At 31.5% G+C, this 17,477-nt stretch overlaps 4 protein-coding genes across 6 annotated transcripts; 1 reads left to right on the plus strand and 3 right to left on the minus strand.

The window, feature by feature from the left end:
* Positions 1 to 83: 83 nt before the first annotated feature.
* LOC130641009 (zinc finger MYM-type protein 1-like) lies at positions 84 to 2,694 on the minus strand. The gene is made up of 2 exons (XM_057447638.1): positions 1,823 to 2,694; positions 84 to 1,708 (listed from the first exon to the last, which is right to left on the minus strand). Exons 1-2 carry the CDS (start codon positions 1,870 to 1,872, stop codon positions 877 to 879), a joined length of 882 nt encoding a protein of 293 aa, XP_057303621.1. The 5' UTR covers positions 1,873 to 2,694; the 3' UTR covers positions 84 to 876.
* Positions 2,695 to 2,850: 156 nt separating this feature from the next.
* On the minus strand, positions 2,851 to 9,620 carry LOC130641010 (eukaryotic translation initiation factor 3 subunit K-like). Its single transcript, XM_057447639.1, has 9 exons — positions 9,477 to 9,620; positions 6,352 to 6,400; positions 6,099 to 6,148; positions 4,880 to 5,000; positions 4,470 to 4,544; positions 3,653 to 3,725; positions 3,505 to 3,585; positions 3,199 to 3,321; positions 2,851 to 2,941 (listed from the first exon to the last, which is right to left on the minus strand). Exons 1-9 carry the CDS (start codon positions 9,566 to 9,568, stop codon positions 2,907 to 2,909), a joined length of 699 nt encoding a protein of 232 aa, XP_057303622.1. The 5' UTR covers positions 9,569 to 9,620; the 3' UTR covers positions 2,851 to 2,906.
* Positions 9,621 to 9,783: 163 nt separating this feature from the next.
* LOC130641012 (acylphosphatase-1-like) lies at positions 9,784 to 10,676 on the plus strand. Its single transcript, XM_057447641.1, has 4 exons — positions 9,784 to 9,921; positions 10,013 to 10,029; positions 10,275 to 10,384; positions 10,456 to 10,676. The coding sequence occupies exons 1-4, from the start codon at positions 9,870 to 9,872 to the stop codon at positions 10,568 to 10,570; spliced, it is 294 nt and encodes a 97-aa protein (XP_057303624.1). The 5' UTR covers positions 9,784 to 9,869; the 3' UTR covers positions 10,571 to 10,676.
* Positions 10,677 to 11,562: 886 nt separating this feature from the next.
* On the minus strand, positions 11,563 to 16,381 carry LOC130641007 (uncharacterized). Of its 3 annotated transcripts, none has more exons than XM_057447636.1 (5): positions 16,163 to 16,381; positions 15,601 to 15,714; positions 14,812 to 15,091; positions 12,784 to 12,930; positions 11,563 to 12,224 (listed from the first exon to the last, which is right to left on the minus strand). In XM_057447636.1, exons 3-5 carry the CDS (start codon positions 15,086 to 15,088, stop codon positions 11,734 to 11,736), a joined length of 915 nt encoding a protein of 304 aa, XP_057303619.1. In that variant the 5' UTR covers positions 15,089 to 15,091; positions 15,601 to 15,714; positions 16,163 to 16,381; the 3' UTR covers positions 11,563 to 11,733. The 3 variants fall into 3 exon arrangements, with proteins under 3 accessions (XP_057303619.1, XP_057303620.1, XP_057303618.1); XM_057447637.1 differs by having other exon boundaries at positions 15,601 to 15,725; XM_057447635.1 differs by lacking the exon at positions 15,601 to 15,714 and having other exon boundaries at positions 16,163 to 16,380.
* Between the last annotated feature and the right edge of the window lie 1,096 nt (positions 16,382 to 17,477).

Below are 17,477 nucleotides of genomic sequence, written 5' to 3' on the forward strand. Positions count from 1 at the left end.
AGCAAAGTAATTTACCTATTTCTACACTTGCTGCCCAAAAAATTCCTACATTGATTTTGTGACCTTTTTTCCAAAAATCTAATTGATACAGAAAACAACAAAAACATTTATAATGTTTTCATTTAAAGGAGAATGGAAGTCAAAACTAACTTTTTGATACTTCTTCATAGTTAATTTCATTTTGTTTAAAAATGTGTCACAAGGGCAAGAACAATTCAAGTGTGTAAAGCACGAAAGTCAAGTTTATATTGAAACAGCGTAGTACAAGAGAATGCTTGGAATAAAAATATAAAAAATTATACAAAGGCTGACTAAATAATATAAGCTCATCACGAATTTCGTTTTGGGGGGGCCAGCCTAGTTTAAGTGTCTAAGGAGGCCCCACCATGGTTGGGGCCGATGGCCCAAGAAAATTTTTGAATTTTGAGTGCGCTAGATTGGCTAAAACAGCCTTTTTGAGAGTACTTTTTAAAGAAATTTAATCACTAGAAATCACGAAAATAAAGGAAAATACAGACAATTGCTCCAGTTTTCTGAGTTTTTTTTTAAATCAGGGAATAAACGTTTACATAAATTTCATGAACAAAAGACTAAAAATGTTATCTATTGTAATAGCAAAAAGTGTCTATTCTGCTTTGGTGTTTATCGATAAATTCATCTCCTATTTGAGTTAAATCCATTTTGTCAACGGAATCAGTATGAATATGGAGGACCATCAAATTGTTCGAACGTAAATTCGTGGTTGTTGATCTAAGGTACGTTTTGACTCGTTTCAAAGCAGAAAACGATCTTTCGCTGATGGCGTTTGTGGACGGCATTACCAACAACAATTTCGCAATTTTGACAACTTCACTTAGAAGAGTTCTTTGAGATTGATCAAAACTTTGTAACATGAAAATGATATGTTTCAGGAGGGCCATCTGATACTTTGTTAAAATAATCTGGCATCTTTCTTTTTCGTGGGAGTTTAGGATCAGATACCCCAAGTTGTGATTTCCAGACAAGAACTCGCTCCCAAAATAGCTCAAACAATTCGTTGCTTCTGATCTTCTCTAACACAGCTAAGACTCCCGACACCCGTTGCTGTCCCTCTGCTGCCGAAATATCTCCTTGGAGAGACCTGCTAAGATTATCTGTATGTTTCAATAGGGTTTCACCAAGACAACAGCAGAAGACAAAATTAAAACTAGACATAACAGTCATTACTCCGTTGATTCTCGCTCTCATATCTGGAAGCTTAACATTCCATAATGACCATGTCCAAAGCTCCATTAATTCCTTATGGTTTTCAAGAAAGGATTCAAGAACCTCACCTCGCACAGTCCATCGTGTAGGAGAAAACTCATGGACCGACTTGGATTCATTTCCTGTTGCTTCTCTGATATTCTTTAATTGTGTGTTTCTCTTTGGCGATTTTTTGACAAGTTTACATATTTCATAGGCAGTTCCAAACGCTTCTTTAAGTTCAGGGATTTCTTTTATCACATCGCCAACAGCTAAATTCAAAGCATGTCCGTAACAGTGTGTGTACAAACATTTTTCATTCAACCATTTGATTTGGGTAGCAACTCCAGATCTCAAAGAACGAGGTTGGTTCGGTTTAGATGGATCACTCGTTGTTTCCTTAAAATTATTCTCCGGGTTTGTTGGTGCTGTTGTTGTAGGTGTCGTCGTTGTAGGTGTTGTTGTTGCTTCTTCGTTTGTTCGTCTGAAAAGCAAAACAAGTGTAAAGGTTGCTTGGATAACAGTTATGGGATGAATTAAAAAGCAGTGGTGGGGTTAACAAAGTAATTAAATATTTATTTATTAATAAGTCACTTACTTTTCAGGTCTAATGAGCCATTTTGATAAATCACTTGTTTTCTTCGGCATTTTCACTCTTTTTCAAATTAGTCTGTTACTTTGTTAATTCTATATTCTTACACGTTTTTTTTTTTTTTTTTTTTTTTTGAAGTCAGTCCAACTCGTTCTCGTCTTCTCACAAACACTATTTTTAGAATGTAGTTTCCATCCAATTTCATCATCATTTCCATGCAGCAAACACTATAAGAATGTAGTTTCCATCCAATTTCATCATCATTTCCATGCAGCAAGTATAACAGTCACGCGTTTTAAATAAATAAAAGAGTGGAAATCGGTTATAAATCATTCTCAATAAGTGTTTAGTTTGTTTATATATAACAAATGGTCTTTAGACATAAGACAAAACGTTTTTCTTAACTTGTCATAACCATCTTTGAAAAAATTATTGGGGGGGCCCGGGCCCCCCTGCCCCCCCCCCCCTGGTGGTTATGGCACTGCTCCCTCATAATAACTATTTCATTGCGAGATTGACCTTTATTGCTGTTGAATACAATGTTTGTTTCACATCGCTGTTTTCGTGTCTTTTTGACCCAGTTTCTGTTGGAACTTGTAAATTCTTGTCTTATGATTTCTAATAATTTTTTAACCATTTTAAGCTAATTAATTCAGTAATGCAAAACACTTGTTTTTAATTAAGGCTTCTTTTTGTTATACCATTCTCCTATAAACAATGGCAATCACATCATTTCTTTTGGTTTTCTCTCAAACACAAATAAGAATAGTCAAATGTTGCAAAGACAAATGACAAGACCATGACATTGAAGGGTGGTTACAACCTTACAAATCAAATGATTGATTTTAAAATCCTAAAACAATTGTTTACATATCGTAAGAGCAGGCATGTTACTGCATACAGTCGGACAATAAACTTGGCAGGTATAAAAAATAACTCCTTTCTTGACAACGTTTCTCTCAAACAGCATGTTTTTCTTAAGTTTAAGGTATTACCATGTCTGATCAAACCACATACATAGAAAATAATAACAGTTTGTTTTGTTTTTTGTCTATTTATATATTTTATGGCTAAACAAAACAACATTGAACTACTTTGCAGCAGATCTGATAATGGGTGCCACATCTAAAAATAAGAAGAAAAAAATTTATTAGCAGATTTGCAAAGCAAGAAACAATGGCTTAGGCAAGGATTATTGAATAGATACTTTAACAGCAAAAAATTCATCAATATTACCCGTGAAAGTGATTTTTTTGGGTGGTAATGGAATTTTTTTTGCTAGCAATATATTTAACTAATCAAATTTATCATCAACAAACTTTTACCAATCAGGTCGACAAATTAATGGTACACATTTAGTGTTTAAAATTATCTCCACTTACTATCAAATGTAATTTTTTCGCTTATGTTTTTAGACTTAATGTGTTCTTCTTGATTTGATAAAAATATATTTTCATCTTCTATCTTCCAGTCGTTATCATTGCAGTATGATTTAAGATCCTCTTCTAAATAAACACAGAAAAATATTACCATTAAAGAGATTGAACTTTAAGCATGTGGAGCACACTCAGATCACAAATTAAAACCATCTTCAATACTTTCTGAGTTTCTGGTTTATATTATGTCAAGCTTCTAGTATATATCAAGTTCTTATGTAATAAGAAAACGTTTTAGAACAAGATAAATACCTGTGATGTCACCTCCAAGAATTTCTAGTAGAAGACTTTTACTGATGCTTTGGTATGTGATGGACAAGACTGACGCAATAACTAAACATGAGTTTTTTGTTACGGCTACTGAAAACACTCACAAGAATGAAAAGGCAATGTTACATACACTTTTTTATGGATTCTTTAAAGCCTTTTATTCCTTCAATTAGCTCTTGGCATTCCTTTTGTTTTAATTCTTGCTAAAAAAGGAAAAATTATTTTATTAAAATTTTAATTCATTTAAATTAGTTATTATGTCAAAATTCTGACTATAATTTGTAAAAATGTGCCATCTTCAAAAAATATAGATATAAACTTAGGTTGTGGTTAATAGTGTAGTAATAAACAAATGTGTTCCCAAAAAAATTCCTGATTCGAAACTTTTTGCTGACACAATTTTTGTCAATTGGATGTAATTTGCTTCTTCTTTGCTTATGTATGAGAGTATGTCATTGCAAAACAAACTATATATTACTAACATAAAATACAAGTTTGTCAAAGTAAAATAAAAGTTTGCTGAAGTGAAGTTGGCAAATGGCATTTCATGTCAGCAATTTTTTGCTAATGACAAGTAAATTTTTAATGCTTAATGAAATAATCAATTATTAGTCAAAGCCCTTTTGCTTTCTTTTACTTGTTTTGTCAGCCTAAATTTTGTAATGCACATAACACAACCTATTTTTTTCTGAGAGTGTTTTAATAAAACTGTAAAAATTATTGTTAACAATGATTAAAAACTTTTTCATGCAGGGCTAAATTAAGCTTCACAGGATCACCTTCTGATGATATATAGCAGACCATGTTTAATTTTTCAGGCAAATAATTACTTATTTGAATCATGACCACACTATTAAGTTTTTTGTAGGTTTAAATAAGCTAAGCTTATCACAGTTTTAACGACATAAGAATGTTTACATACAGTTTTGAAGCTAACATTCACATACCCAGAATTGTTGGAATTCGCAGGTCTCTAGTAAATTTGACAACGAAATCACTTTGTTTACACTTTCGAACGATTGCTAGGGAATAAAATGTCAAGGAAACATCTGCAAACAAACAAACAAAATATGCACTTACTCTATCTGTGTGTTGCGTATATTCTGTCTGGATTGCACTGACTTAACACAAAGCAATGCATCTTAGTGAAAAACAAAGTTAGTAAACATAGTGAGCTAGTCTTAGTGGAAACAAACGGAACAAAAAATACAATGATAAAAATAAATCATAAATATTAAAAAATATGTGCAAACCATAGCAAAAATTTGATATTGCAAAAAATACTTTATTTGAGTGAAATTAAAATTTCATATAGTGATATGAAATTTTACTTTATTAAATCTCCATGAAAAGATACATGTTGCTCTATGATAAGACATTTACAAAGAATGAAATCTGTATTTGGTAGGTTCATCAAAGCTTTTAATAATATTTGACATGTAACTGTTTCTTTGAACATGCTGGGGTTAAATTGATATCTGTAATAAAAAGGGAAGTACACAAATGATTAATTGTGTAATTTCATGACCTTAATTACTTCAGGAAAGTAGAAATATTTCCTCAACTATGTTGTTTAGACCTGACACTAGATGGCAGTGAATTAAAAACAATTTAGGCTGGAGGTAAATGTTGTAAAATCAACATTGTACAATTGTTTCTTATTTAAAGAATTCTCAGTAGTTATTTCAATGGTTCCCTGTAATTTTGCAACTAATTTTTTGAGAAATTAGGAGGATAGTTGTTTTGTTAGAAGACTTTTTCAAATAGCAATGTATAATATAAATATTTTGAACCTATATTCCACACAAAAAAATACATTATAAAAATTTGTTTGACAAATGAATGTTTTCTAAAAATCTTATCGGATTTTTATGAAATTTAAAATTATATTTCGGGGGGTTTTTTGATGCTGTTTTGTTTTAGTTGTTGCATGTTAAGAATACTGAAAGAGAAGATAAGCATGATTTTTTAAATCACAATATCTTCTTTAAATAACTTAAAACATGTAAGAAGTATGAATGCTTGGAGAGAGAGAACTGGACATTTTCTATAGGTCGGTCCACTAAAATTAAAAATATTTAGATATTAGGTAGGTATAGAAAATTTGGCCCTCTTGTTCAAGTTTGAAGTTCTATTTACAAAAGTGTTGATTTTTTGTTGACTTTTTATCCTATTATCCTAACGAGAAAAGATGTATAATGGTATAATGGCTATTTTACTTATATTATTAAGCTTGATTGTAAATCACCTTTTCTACCCAGAAGTATTTTGTTTTGCAAAAGGAAAACTTTAAGTATAGGCACTACTTCACGAAAAAAAGAACACAGAGAAAAATATTTTTACATATTCAAACATTAGTAATTTATTTTTGTAAAATGTTAGAGCATTAAATTTAACAAAATTCTGTTGCACATGGACTAACAAATTAACCATGTTTTCAAGGTGTCATTTGCCAGAAAATTTTCACCTACAAACTCAAATTTAGACCTTTAAATTCAGTCAAGTTTACAAAGGAGCAAATAGCATCTGTGGTAATCTTGCTAATGTTAACAAAGAATATTTGTTATGATGCTTACAATTTTAAAACTGCGAGGTTTGCATCTAAGTTGTATGTTTGTTCGAAGGCCTAAAAGAAAAAAAAACCTAAAATAAATTTTTAGTCACTTCACTTTTTATAATGACAATGATTAATATCGATAAAATATGTATTAAGATCAAGTTATTTTATTGGATGTAATGCTTATATTTCTTTATTTACAAAAAGTTTCAATAAAATTTAAAAAATAATATGTAAATAGTTGATATTATTGTAAGAAGAAATAAATTCACCTGCATCTGAACATAATGTTCCAATGTTTGTAAGTTATCAGGATTGTACCTAAAGTGAATTAAAAATTTTTACTCTCAATCTTGAGGATGCAATAAACATTGAAGCATATAAACCATCACTTCAGTTATCTCATCACAATTTTTTAGTATAGTTTTATTCCAAATTTTAAAATGTAGTTTAGGTATTGTAAAACATTGATTCAAAATTTTGTCACCTAGTGATAAATAGAATAGAAAAAGAGGATATGATATATATGGAGCAATCACCAATCACACATTTTAAAGACAGTGCAACAAACTAGCTGGAGACTAAATCATTACGAATAATTTATACTATTCTTGTTTCACTGTACACATCTTAATAGCAATAGTTTGCATACACTTGAATATGTGTCCCACCACAACAATCAACAATTATGACATTGGGATTCTTACATATGCAGCATCAACAATTTATCATTAGTAGTAAAAGCTTAACTTTGTCTTTTTCTTTACTGTGTCAATGTTTCTTCAATTTCAGCTGTAAACAAACTTTCAAAATAACTATTACTGAATAATTTCATCAATTTGTCAGAGAAAGTTTGACTTGAATTTCATAGCAAAACTTGTTTAATGTGTGTCAGAAAATAATTATTATTAGAATAAGGCATTTCAATAAAAAGAAAAACAGGTGACTGGTGGTTCACACACTATATTCAGTCCAAAAACGACGTTTTTGTTTTTGGTAGTTTTGGTAGTAACAAAAAAGACAAAAAATCATGACAATTTAGAACTTTAAAAAAATTCAAATTTTTAGATGTATAATTTCTTGTTTTTCGGATCGGTTGTGAACAAAATGTCAAAATGTGGGTAAGTGTAAGGTGAGTCTTATTGATATATGGTACAAATTGATGGCAATCTATCCATGATGTTATACACTCAGATTTTTTCCCAGGATGTTCTGATGGGCAAAACTAAATTCGTTTTTCAGTACAATAAAACAATCAAGGGATTTTCTATGCTTATTATATGCTGATACAGACATCAATTCAACATATCATAGACATAAAAGAGACTGAAAAAGATTTCAGGTGCCACTGAAAATTGATTAGCAGAAAACAAAATGAAGTAACAGAAGGTTGTGATTGGACAGATCTAGAAAGATTACCATTGTATTGAAAACAAAGAAAAATTTGTATCAAGATTGGGTTTGAGTTTCAATATGACACTTTCTATTTTTTCTGGGTTTTTTTTAACTCTGGTCTTTAATACCAAGAGAGGCTCTATTGAAGGATGTAAAAATAACATATTTTCAATGGTGGTCCAGTTTCATAACGACAATAGAACCTTGGAAGAAACATAATGCTCTTTTTATTACCTTATTACCATAATTTAGTGCTGATTTAAATATGTGCTTAGCTTCACTTTAATTATGTGAAGTTAAGCTAATTTTTAAATCTCCTATTTGAGTTATAGAAATCTATGAATGCAAATATGTGTGAATTAAACCTAAATGAAATGACAACTCACAGTACACACTACTTCAATCGAAGTGACCTTTGTTTAATCTAATAACAAATCATCTTTGCATTAACAGACAGTCCTATGCTCATAGTACTTTCTGCATTGTTATATTGACTTTTTGTACTTTGTACATGTTTTAAATGCAACTATAATGCAAGATCACTATGAAGTAGTGACAAGATCAAACAGCTGCTTGAGAAAAACAACAAAGATTTGCAATTCTTGTTGATTGGCAAAATTTGAGGAGTTCTAAATGCTAACATTTAAGAAACTGCCACTGTTGACATTTGCACTGTAAAGAGTGCACATGTTTTCAGGGTGAGTTAGGGGTTTTGAAAAATTCAAATGCAAAAGCCTGCAACTAGGTAAAAAATTTGAACTTTGTAACAAAACATTTTTTTATAAAAAAAGGCAACTGTATGTGGAAACCAGTTTTTACTTCTTCTTTTTGTTGAACAATCAAAATAAAGCAATATATCTCTAAAAGGAGATTTCTACGCACAATTAAACTTTCCTTTAAAAAATGTGTCAAAATTTAAACAATTAATGTACGTGATTTGATTTGCTAAAGGCGGCAACTCGTTGTTACCTTAATAATGATCTAATCAAAAGTCAACGCATTGGAACAAAGGCCCTCGAAATTTAAATTAACACATTACATTACATTTGAAAACATTCAAAAAAAGAACACTTTCGATCGATTGCGACATCAATCGAAATTACGCAACAGCTTTTTCGAAATAAGATGCATTGAGTATATTTCATTTCTTTCTTTGTGGAAATGATGAATATGTTCATCATTTATGTATATTGAATATTTAATTATTTTTAATTTATTTATTTTATTATTATGTTTTACTATACCGGTTCAGTAATTTTTTCATGCAGGGTTAAAGAATGTGGCTCAGGGGCAACTTAAAATCGGAGGGTCAGGAAATAGAGCATGACGAAATGCGTTGTGATTCGAGTTGTTGTTGGAAATTCTCAGTGATGGTGTGGTGATGTGCGAAGCATGTCAGAGGGGTTTATTAAGATATTCTTTAAGTCTTTAATTCATATTTTCATTCTCTGGAGGAAAACTGAAGACAATAATGAATTTTCTTTAAATAATGAAATTTTCCATGCAGTGGTAAATACACATGCGGGCGGCCAATGGTAAACTGAGGTACGACTTCCTTTGGCCTAATAATAAAAATTTCTTTGTTCAATGTATGTAATGTTTTTAGGCTTTTTTGAGAAATTAAAGTTTTTAATGCTTTAATTGCTTAAGTGTTCTTTTGAATTAATAAAATTTAAGTCAAGTGGAGTTTTTTTTTTACTGTTATAGACAGTTCTAAAAAGCGCTTGGGTTATGGTGCGTTTTTAAGTGCATATGAAATGAGATTTTGTTGCATAAAACCAACTTGTTGTCATATAGAAAATACCTGTGTAGAAAGGGAATTTTCCCTCTGTAGACACTGCGACAAGAATTGACATTAGAATTTAATGAACAAAGTAGAATCCTTTTAGCAGTCTTTTTGGTAGTCTGCTTTTTGATTATTCCTTAAAATATATAAAAATTGACTTCGTTTGCTGAATGGTGAATCAGTAAATGTATAAAATGTGCATTTAAAAGAACGAACCTATCAATGCCTTTTAGCAACGCAGCAACACTTTCTTCTTTCATTGAGTCGGCCATGTTTTTTGTTCGAAGGAAAGAATCGTGTGTAGGCATATTTCAATTCATGGATTTTAGATTGTTGAGCACCGTGCTGGTTCTTCATACTATAATTAAGTTTCTCCTGTAGCAGCATAACGTTTTAAAATCTAAAAAACTCAAAATTTGCCTTTTTATTAATTGAATTAATTAAAAATGACAGAAAACACGTGATTTAGACTGCATACGTTCAGACATATTACAATAACAACGCATCATGTATTGCAATAATTGAAAAAGGTTTCTAGCAAGTTGTTAATGAAATAGTTTAGTGTAAAGTTCTACTTAAACTAGTACCAAATCAAAACAAATAACAAACATGGCGGGAAAGCTGATATCTGTAGCTTTCGAAGTGTTCGGCAGGGTTCAAGGTATTTCATTTTTAGTTTTACGTTTTTCGGTCTCCTTATCTAATATATTTTCATGTATCTAGCTTATTGCAATAATTGATCTTTTTTTTAGGTGTTTGGTTTCGTAAAGTAAGTCCAACATCACATCTACTGGTCTAATTTATACTTTATAGCAAATTGAAAATAACCAATTGTCAATTGATACTGAACATATACGGTTATTTCTATATCGAAAATATACTTTTAGTAGTTTGGTCTAGTCACGGTAGGCATACTTATTAAAAAAACAAGATGATTGTGATATGTGTTAAAATAAAGAACTTACTTTATAATGTACTTGGAGTTATATATAGCTATATATGTGTGTGTTTTAGTACACAAAGAATGCTGCTCAAGCGTTAAAGCTTGTTGGATGGGTAATGAATACAAAACATAGTACAGTGGTAGGATGCATACAGGGAGAAAAGAAAAATGTTACTAAAATGTGAGCGTTTCATTTATAAATTAATAGCTATACTTTTTTATACTGATATTGAGTGAGTTATTTAATTATAGGAAAGAATGGCTACAGCACCAAGGAAGTCCAAAATCGAAAATTGAGAAATGTGAATTCAGAGATGAAAAAAATATCGATTCTTTGCAATTTACTAATTTTGAAGTGAGGAGGTGAAAACAACCTAAGGGATAACTTTCCTATTACAATGGTTGGTTGTTATGGTTGTTGACATTGTCATTTTTCTTTGTATACATTTTATATTTATTATATTTTAAATGGATACATGTGTTATTTTATATAAACAATTTTATAAACACAAGTTTCAAATTTTGCACAAAATAAGTACAACCAGATGCCCAAATCACTGTTTTTAAAAACTAGGATTTGCCTTGGTCTGATTTTTTTTATAGAAAGTGAATTATCCAGGGTGCAAGATATCCTGAAAAAACAAATCAGGTTAAAAAAATATGAACAACTAGTCTTATGTGGGAAACTAGGGGTCACCTGGGACCAAATTGAGTAACTTCTCTAAAGCTGGGTCAACTCACCCGCTTCGGAACATACGAATTGATAACGGCATTAAAAAACCTTTAAACCCTAATTTCTAAAGCACATGTTTCGTCGAAAGCACATTTGTCTATTATACATCATTTGATCAGCATTTCGAGCTCTGCACAATAGAAACAACGAGTACGTAAATTTCTGGAAAATATTTCAGTGTATTAACCTTGTTCTTCTGCCTTAGTGGATTTTTCCGACTAGTTGCTATTTATACTGATAGAAAGTTTCGTGGAAATTTCCTTTGTACGGGAGGGAATTACACGAAGTTGGTTTTCATATATTCTGGTATGCAAAATTCCACCAGGCCACTTAGGCTGAAAACCGTATGAATTCATAACAATCCAAAGAAAACAAAATTTTACGAGATTTTCGTTGAATTTTTTTAAGTTAAGTTGCAACTTAATTAAGTTGTTTCCCTCGCATTTATTCTTTATACTACTATTTTTCACTCAGAGAAAATATCTGGAAAAAATTCCCCTGGAAATTTTTTTTAGCAGTTCAAAATTAAATGCAGTTCAAGACGCAGAATAATGCAAATCTCAACAATCTTTAAATATTTTCAAGAATTTTTGATAGCTCCCGAATAAAACACTAAAATTAATTAATTTCCTAGTTTTCTGTTCTAAAACATTTACAACGGATTACGTCACCTGACTGTTTTGTATCTTACATACAAACAATGTCAACTTTCCTTCATTTTCGGAAGTAATCTTATTGCAGTAAACCCCATATTTTCATCAACTGGTGATAAACTCTTTAAGCATAAACCGCAGATGTTATCGAATATGGTAACCAGTGTTATCGTAACTTGGATGGCGCTCGTTACGAGATTTAGGACGATAAGCGTATTGTTGTTGTATTTTCTGATTTCGTTCTTCCTGCTGCCTCTGTTGCCGATCATATGCTTGTTGTCTCTGGGCTTCCCTCTCTTGATTTCGATAATTATTATAACCCAAGTACTGTTCCCGTGAAGAAGGCTCGTTTCCTTGGTAACCTTTATTTTCGTAATTCGGCCTTGTTTCAGTCATATTGTATTCTCTGTTAACATAATTTGTTGAGTTGTTGTGACTGTACACGACATGTCCTTGGTTACTAAAATCTGGTCTCGGCTTTATACAGATAAGAATAAAAGCCAATATGGCGCCAAAAAGCTGTGCAACAGCTCCTACCCAACCAATAATAGGAGACCAGCCATGTTTGTATTGGGCTAATTCTCGTCGATCAAACAAACTTTCCGAATAACCAAGACCACCGAAAGCGATACAAACTAAATAAAAAATACTTATTTAAGATGCAGAAGAAACTGTTGATGTGTGATTTGAGATGATTTTGTACGAGTCACATTCCATCCAATTCGATTAATACCGACACAAACTTGATTTTATTGTTTTTTTAAATGATCGAACAGTTTATTTTAATATTACAAGCGTTAGATAATGAAAATTCGAAACCTGAAAAAGCTAATAGAAGGGGATGGGGTTGGTATAAACGGATGTTTGAAAGATTCTTAGAGATAGCTTTGGAAATTTAAGTCGACCACTTCAAGAATTAATAGGTAAGGGTTAGGAAAAAAATTGAAAATTCTTTAGCAGAAGGGGAGGGGGGCTATTAGGCATCCGAGAGTATTTAGTCTGCAAAAACACTTCCTAACTCATCCCAGGATTTTTTAGGTTTTATATATCTTGATTTATATATTGAGATCAAATCGATATGAAAAAAACGTGAGGCCTGAGAACAAGGTTGGGGAATACTTTGAGTCAGATTAAATATTGATAATATAAATTAAGATAGATCAGAAGTAAGATCATCTAAGAATGTCTTTATACCTCCAATTGATGTGAGAATGCCAGTTAATATCGCACCAATTCTCCATGAATTTGATCCATTTGAGCAAAACATGGTATATGATGGTATCAATCCAAATAATGAAAACCCAACGGATAAAATCAACGACAACAATATCGTGTCGTACACTAAAAAAGAATGTTAAAATTATTTTTAGTATGTCTGTTTAACTGAAATTATTATATACATTGGTTTGTCCATAAAGTTTCAACTCAATCTCTCAGGTCAAAATCTTATTGTTGACTTGTACTACTTTAAGGGAAGAAATCTTCACGGGAAGAAGCTTTTCAGATATTAAAATCAGCGTTACATTTTAATTAAGTCCTTTCCAAAATTCAAAATTTTTATATGCTATGCGGCAATAAACTTTTGCGGTTTTAATTTCAACAACAAAATTGTCAGACAATGTTTACATTAAAACTTTGTGACATGTGTTGTATCCACAAAGGAAGATACCGAAAATAACTCAAAGAACACGTAAAAATTTCAATTCGTCTGCTAATTTAAATCCCCCAATAAGCATTTAGATCGAGTGTTCAATCTTATAGCATCAAAGATACATACAGCTCTTTATCCACTAAGATAATTTCTTTTACGTAGCTTATAAGCTTTGCAAGAGAACTAATTTATAAAGAACGTATAAAAGATATATTTATGGGTTACTTATTAAATCGTGCAGTCCAGGTTCTTTCTGGTCATTACGTTTTAACTGTCACCAACGAAAGTGAGAAAGAACATTGGCGAAAAGATTTCTGGCAAACAATTCATGTTTGTTTTTTTTTAAGTAAAGAACAATCTTAAAACAAAACAGTTTTAGAGCAACGATACTAAAGTAAACTTTCGCGTTTTTAAAAAAGTTAAAAAAATCGACGAATAACGTTTCGCGGTTAACCAAGTTTAGCGTGTTTTATGGAAGACTTTCTTCCTTTAAACTAATACACCTCGTTTTTAAGAAGAGGCCATTTAGTATTAAATTGCTATTTGTATCGAAAACATACCATTTTTTAAGTTTCAGATCAATTTCTATAAAAAATCAGCGGTATACATAAAATAAAATTAATGGGACAAGAAGTACAAAGAGATTTGTGGTCGCAATCTACACGCGTTAAAAAATGATTTCCACGAGGTGGCTAAGGTGATTAGAAAAAATCAAGGCTAATTTTCTCTGTGACAAAACTTTCCGCTAGGAAATTAAGATCTATCGATGTTCCAATAAAAAAACATTTGGTCACATTAAAAATAACTATGCCAGAGCCCTTGCTGATACAAGGTTTTAGGCTAGCAGAACCTGTGTGTAACATTGTACCAAAGTATAGTTTTTACGTGCTTTTGTTGTTTGTATTTGAGAAACTTGAGAAAATATTTGAGAAAAATTTTAAAAAATAGAATTAACTCTTCAATTCCCTGTCGTAAAATTGAGTATTATGTTTCCATTTTTCAGTATTTTGGCCAATCACCATTTCAAAGGTTTGCTTCTCTGACAAGTCCCCCCTCCAGGGCCGGCGAATCCAGGGGGGCGGGGGACCATTCTCCCCCCCCCCCCACACTTTTTTGCTATGAAAAAATTTTTTTTTGGAGGCTTTAATTATTAAATTGCTTTGCTACAAATTTATTTGTACGATTCTGTTAACACTTTTCATCTGCATAAAATTTACTTTATGATTTTAAATGGTTGCATTTTTTTAAAACAGAAATTAAGTATAAATTTTGCATGAATTAAGGGTTTTTTTGATTAGTATCCGATAAAAAAAATTCGAAAATTGGAGCACATTTTAGGCTATTTCAGAGACTTTAATTCAAAAAGAATTTTGGCCCGTCGACCCAACCATGGTGGGGCCTCCTTAGATAATACATACATTTGCCCCCTCCCCCCACTTTCAATTCCGATTCGCCGGCCTGCCCACTGGAGGGAAATCTTCCTGTAAAAAAAAAAAAGATTTCTCCTCGCAGAACTGCTGCTTTAAGGTAAAATTAAAAAGATCATTAAAAAGTATTTTTTTAATATTTACCTTTACCATCAAATAATCGGAATGATGATCGTTGAACATTTCTGCTATCGGTTTCTCCTTCAAACTTGAGAATGCTATCTCTTTTTGTACAGGTTGTTCCGAATGGTGTGATGAAACATTCTTTAAGCAAGCCCTGGTAGTACTCAGTGCCTGTTACTGTTGTCTCTTTTAATACAAACCATTTATCACTAACTGCACCAGCAATCAACAAACCAATCGAGACTTTTATTACTACACATGTTGCTAACAACAACAATTTTGGTCCTCCAATTCCCATTTTCTATAAAAAGAATAGAGAAATTATGACTTTGGTCTTAACTTCAATTAAAATGTACCGTAAATTGCTAAATTTGACGCTAGGCCTTATTACTTGGGCAAGGACGATTTCGAATGCGTCGTTTGTTTCACAAGATGTATGTTCCGGATTATTACATTTTTTTTAGCTTTATATTAAATCCTATAATTTCAATATATTATAATTTTCCTGTATAAACCTGTTAAATTAACCAGCTTAAATTTTAGGTGAAAAAAATACCATTTTAATGTTATCACTATTTGCAGCATGATTTTTGTGTTCACTGTGCACTCCAGTGTCAGATAATCAGATTGATAGATCGTCCGGGGTTATTTCAAGGAATCTCCGTGCGTGTAAACGAGACACATGGATTGTAAGCGAGGCGATAAAAGTAATATGGAAGTGATTTAACAAATTAATACATTCCTAATAATCACATTCTCCTCTTTTGAGCTTGTAAAAGCATTGTTATTATATACGTCTGTCGTAATTACCAGAAAGTTGCTAGTTCACTAGACTTGTTAAAAGCACTTTTTAGAATATTGATACCCTTCTACTTGAGATTAACTGACCAAACTTCAAAATATCACCAATCTTTTAATCTTCTCCTAAATGAACTCTGAAATTGTCAAAGTCAAAATTTATAAATATTTCGAGAACATAATATTCGCAGAAAATTGGGCTGTTTTTGAGGGTTGCACTGGGTGGTACAAAGGGATAAGGTATACCCTCAAAGGGTCAGGGTGAATGTCTAAAGAATATATGTCAGGCAGTATACTATTAATATTATTATTCACGACTATTTCTACAGGATTGTCCGTCGTAGCTCTACATTACATACTAACACGGTCTATAAAAGCAGAAGTTTTTTTTTTCAATTAAACTTTTTTCCCTTTTGAATCCAGTTAACTTATTTTGTAAGAGAATGTTATGTAATACAGTATTTTTTAGACGTTTGGTCTTCCTTGTATGAAAAAATGACGTGTACGTAAGACATGTGAAAATAGACAAAAAGAAATTTAAAAAAACAAGCAGAAAATATAAAAACGAGATTACCTTTGTTGTACTTTTATTTTACAAATATAGTTTTACGTTGCATGTAAACTGATTCAAACCTTTAATAGCTTTCATTTTTACAGTTATACCTAAGCGCGTTACAACGTCATATAAGGCCCAGTACACACGATCATGCTATATTTATTGAAGTATGACTAATTTTAAAACTGTTAGAACGATCCAAAAAAATGTTTTCTTCCTCTCCCTTTGTAATTTCTAGCTATAAAAAAGAAATCGAATTTACATTTGTTTAAGCAAACACTTTTTTATTATTACTTTCATTCTGTGCAAATATAAAAACATATGCACACAGAAACATAACAGACCAACCAAGTAATTTGAGAATTTGTTCTCTTAAACTCGCCCAGTTTCTCTCTAAACTTAACAGTTTTTTAAATCAGATATTAAAACTACGAAACGAAGTTAAATGGCGATTTGGAATAACAAGAAATCTCTATTCACTGCTGTTTTGACAAAATATAAACCTTTGTCAAACTTTATGACTCTTTTATGGCTCAGTTACACTCTAGTAAAATATTACAGCCTATTGAAATTGTATACATTTAAAGCTCTCTTTTCTAACTCTTTTTTGTTTAAATAGATAATCTTTGGGAAGGGTCTAATTATCGAACTTAAAGAACGTGCCGATGCATCTGTTGCACGGATTAATGGATAGAACTATTCTCCACCCCAGAGCTCTTTGAGATAAACCTCGAAAATACTCTGTGGACGAGAATGAGGCAGAACGCCAGCGGAAACAATACAGACAGTTTGTTTAACTGCTGCATCACTTCATGGCAGTTAAAATCTTTCGTCAATAAATACATTTGTAAAGCGGATAGAATTACAGCTATTAAGTCTTTCATTCTCAGTATCAAATTGTTAAAATAAAAACGTGTAAGCAGAGCTTTATTTGCGCCTACAAGAATGTTAATCACCCACGTGCATTGTTTGATGGCATTTAGAGTTAATCACCTTAAGTCAAAACATACAATAACCTACTATTCAAACGAATTCTTCTGCTTCTCCCACAGCGTGCATGGATATTTAAAGATATGACGTCACGCGGGAATAATTAGTAGTTGTCATAATTAAGAAATGCGTGATGTTGAAAAAATCTGTACCGGCTTGTTGGTTATGTAAGAAGGGAAATTGCTTAAATTTGCTACGTGCATGAAAATTTATCGTTTTATTATGCAGACTATTCTATAACAAAGGTAACCCTAGGGCAATAAGTTGATTTTATGAGCGACACTTGCGTATAAAGTCGGGAAAATTGCTAAAACGTGTTTTATCAAACATATGTTTGCGTGTC

This window comes from Hydractinia symbiolongicarpus, chromosome 4, assembly GCF_029227915.1.
Source record: "Hydractinia symbiolongicarpus strain clone_291-10 chromosome 4, HSymV2.1, whole genome shotgun sequence".
Taxonomy (NCBI): domain Eukaryota; kingdom Metazoa; phylum Cnidaria; class Hydrozoa; order Anthoathecata; family Hydractiniidae; genus Hydractinia; species Hydractinia symbiolongicarpus.